The 3,838-nt window shown below is 32.7% G+C and overlaps 1 protein-coding gene across 1 annotated transcript; it reads left to right on the top strand.

The window, feature by feature from the left end:
* Positions 1–10: 10 nt before the first annotated feature.
* On the top strand, positions 11–3,573 carry LOC109589573 (fibrillin-1-like; the record flags this gene model as incomplete). The annotated part of the gene is made up of 19 exons (XM_020005632.1): positions 11–119; positions 163–336; positions 387–572; positions 626–793; positions 846–968; positions 1,015–1,137; positions 1,181–1,303; positions 1,348–1,470; positions 1,615–1,734; positions 1,778–1,900; positions 1,954–2,073; positions 2,116–2,238; positions 2,291–2,410; positions 2,469–2,588; positions 2,642–2,764; positions 2,818–2,940; positions 2,992–3,114; positions 3,160–3,402; positions 3,451–3,573. Coding segments are annotated over exons 4-19 (2,014 nt in total), but the record flags the coding sequence as incomplete, so codon positions are not given.
* Between the last annotated feature and the right edge of the window lie 265 nt (positions 3,574–3,838).

Genomic DNA, 3,838 nt, shown 5'->3' with positions numbered 1-3,838 from the left:
TGCTGGGTTTGGGGTAGTAGATGTTTGTTTGAATAATACCTGGTTCACAATATGTGATAGTAATTGGACAAAGAAAGAAGCTATTGTAGTTTGCTCTCAGTTGGGATATTCACCATATGGTTAGCTGTAAAGTGAATATTATAGTGAAAAATAGCATCTTAGGTGCATGGTCTGGTAGCAATCAATACATCGGGATTCAGACATATTGGCCACTAGGGCTTTATGCAGTGTCTTGCAATGGGAATGAAACTAGTATTTGGGATTGCTTGTATTCCTTAAGTAATACAGCTGGGTATAGTTGTTCACAGTCAACAAAAGCTGTCATCAAATGCCAATGTAAGCTAAAATTACAAAATAATTTTGTTAAACAATTATATTTGTTGTAGCCATAACAACTCAGTTTGTTAATTGCACTGATGGTGATGTAAGACTTGTTGGTGGACAGACAGAGAATCAAGGAAGTGTACAAATTTGTTACAACAATGCCTGGACATATCTATGTAGTGGATGGTATTGGGGCACTACTGAAGCAAACACAGTCTGCAGTCAACTTGGAGGATTTTATTCTTATAGTAACATCATTAAACAGTATTCATTCAAATATTAATTGAATATATTCTTCTAGGGTCTGTGGCATATAGATACAATCATTTTAATACTCCCCAGAATTCGCCATTTGTTTATGGGTATTTTGATTGTTCTGGCTCTGAAACAAGACTTGTGGATTGTTACATGCATTCCTACTATTTGAGGTATTGCTACTCATACTATATAGCTGGTGTTACTTGTCGAGGTAATAATATTAAATATATTTATATTATCTATAATGTGTATCATGATTTTAGATATTAATGAATGTCAGCAAGGTACATCAGGATGCTCTCATATATGCACTAACACTGTTGGCAGTTACAAGTGTAGCTGCTATTCTGGATATCAGCTGAGCAATGATAGTCACACATGTATAGGTCAGACATTGTTACAACTATAGCAGCTTATTGTCTGCTACCTTAGACATTGATGAGTGTACTGAGGGACTTAGTGGCTGTAGTCAAACTTGTTCTAATACCATTGGAAGTTATACTTGCATTTGTACAACTGGTTATATATTGAGTGGTGATAGTCATTCTTGCATGGGTAAATAAATGATTTCACAAGCTGCACAATTTTCCATTTTCAGACATTAATGAATGTAACACTGATAATGGCCAATGTAGCAGTTTATGTACTAATACTATTGGTAGCTATATTTGTTCTTGTGAATCTGGTTATATATTGGAAGAGGATGAACATAACTGCACAGGTAAGCAATTCAAACTATTTTATAATGACTAATGTTTTATATAGATATCAATGAGTGTCTCACTGATAATGGTGGCTGCAATTATACCTGTACAAATATACCAGGAAGTTACCTATGTGACTGTAGTACTGGCTATGACTTTGATCCCATTAAATTAAACTGCACAGGTATAGATCTATGTAGGAAAAGATGTAATTGTGGTATAAATGATCACAAAGCATTATTGGAACAATATGATAATAATTAAATTTTATTAAACTTCTAAACTGTTAAATTGTATCTTCAATACAGTACATGTCATGCATTTTTAGATATTAATGAATGCGCTACTGAAAATGGTGGCTGTGAACATTCATGTACAAACACAATTGGGAGCTTTTACTGTACTTGTAGTTCTGGTTTTCAACTAAAGAATGGTGTATTTTGCTCTGGTAAACATTATTAAAAAATTATGCCTTTAATGAACTTGCTTAGATATCAATGAATGTTCACAAGGAATATCAGGATGTGGCCAGCAGTGTATCAATGTTGTTGGAAGCTATGAGTGTGATTGTAATGCTGGATACTACTTAGCATCTAATAATCACTCTTGTTTAGGTAACATCTATTATAATAATAAACTGCAGTTGATGTATAGTATTACAAATTAGATGTTGATGAGTGTTTAGGAGCAAGTGGTTGCAATCAGATATGTATAAATACAGTTGGAAGCTATTACTGTGACTGTCAATCTGGATATGTCCTTAGCAATGATCTTCTTAGCTGCAATGGTATTACTTCATTGTAATAAAATCTATTTTTTCATTGTTTAGATATTAATGAGTGTAATAATTCTAGTGGAGGATGTGCTCAAATATGCCAAAACACAGAAGGGTCTTATGATTGTTCATGTCATGATGGATACAGTTTAAATGCTGATAAACATAATTGCTCAGGTTTGCCATTAAAAGTCTTGGAAATTGCTCAAACATTTTATATTAATAATAGACATTGATGAATGTGGCAACAATAATGGAGCCTGTGAACAGGTCTGTACAAATACTATTGGAAATTACTCTTGCTTGTGTAATTCTGGCTTCACAATTTTGAATAGACAATTCTGTTCAGGTACACTTTTTCTGAATCCTGGCATGCATTATGCTTGGTGTGCATCATGTCTTTATAGATATTAATGAGTGTAGTGACAATAATGGTGGTTGTCAACAGACATGTCACAACACTGCTGGAAGCTATTATCGTCTGTGTGGTACTGGATTTACTTTAGATGCAATCAGCAATTGTACAGGTTATTGTTATGCTGTGTATTTATTTGCATCATGCAAAGACTTATAATTACAGATATCAATGAATGTAGCATTAACAATGGAGGATGTGAGCAACAGTGTACCAATACAGTTGGTAGCTATTATTGTGCATGTAATAGCAGTTACACACTTAATGTTGACAATCATATGTGTGACGGTAAGTTAACAGATTGCCAGACTTTACTTAGTCATCCTTTATGTTTGGTGTAGATATTGATGAATGTGTCTATGGCACTCATGGTTGTAATCAGAACTGTACAAATACCAATGGGTCTTATCTTTGCTTCTGTATGACTGGTTATCATCTTATGGACAATCACAAAATATGTGCTGGTAGAAACATTTATCTTGTATTACTGAGCTGGGTTTAAATATTTGTCATAGATACAAATGAGTGTCTGTTGAGTAATGGTGGCTGTTCTCAGTTGTGTGTTAATACTATTGGAAGTTATCAGTGTAACTGTAGAAATGGATATCAACTGATTAATGATGGATATGATTGTGCTGGTCAGATTCTTAGCTTTTTATGCATTTAATAGTTTTCTTTCTCAGATATTAATGAGTGTACAAATGGTACTAATCTATGTGAACACAACTGTTATAACACTAATGGTAGTTATGTCTGTGATTGTCAACCAGGCTATCAATTATCAAATGGATTGACTTGTTCTGATATCAATGAATGTGACACTAACAATGGGGGATGTGCTCAAGTGTGTGTCAATCAAGTTGGATCATATTATTGTCAATGTAACAATGGTTATACTCTTGATGATGATTCTCATGGATGCTCTGGTAATATTATTAAACTTTTAATTATTTTTTATTAACAATATTATGTAGATCATAATGAATGCATAAATGGTGTTCATGCTTGTGAGCAAATCTGTCACAATTCTAATAGTTCTTACACCTGTTCATGTTTGTCAGGATACAGGCTAGCTGATAATAATAAAACTTGTGATGGTAAGTGAGAATTCTGATTTGAGCAAATTTTTGAGTTATAAGAACATTAAAATTTTTGGCCAAGAATATCTATAGTTTTGTTACTATAACCAAATTTTATCAAATTTTCTGACTCATATCAATGTTCTTATCAGCATATAAACTATAACTTTAAAGTCTAAAATATAATATAGCATCATGTTAATTAAATTAACCAACTATTATTATGTAGAAAAAACTTAATTACAACTAAAATTAAGATGTATTATTACAAATGAACCATATC

The sequence above is a fragment of the Amphimedon queenslandica genome, unplaced genomic scaffold (assembly GCF_000090795.2).
Source record: "Amphimedon queenslandica unplaced genomic scaffold, v1.1 AMPQUscaffold_11169, whole genome shotgun sequence".
Classification (NCBI taxonomy): domain Eukaryota; kingdom Metazoa; phylum Porifera; class Demospongiae; order Haplosclerida; family Niphatidae; genus Amphimedon; species Amphimedon queenslandica.
This window is presented reverse-complemented; position numbering and strand designations above follow the sequence as displayed.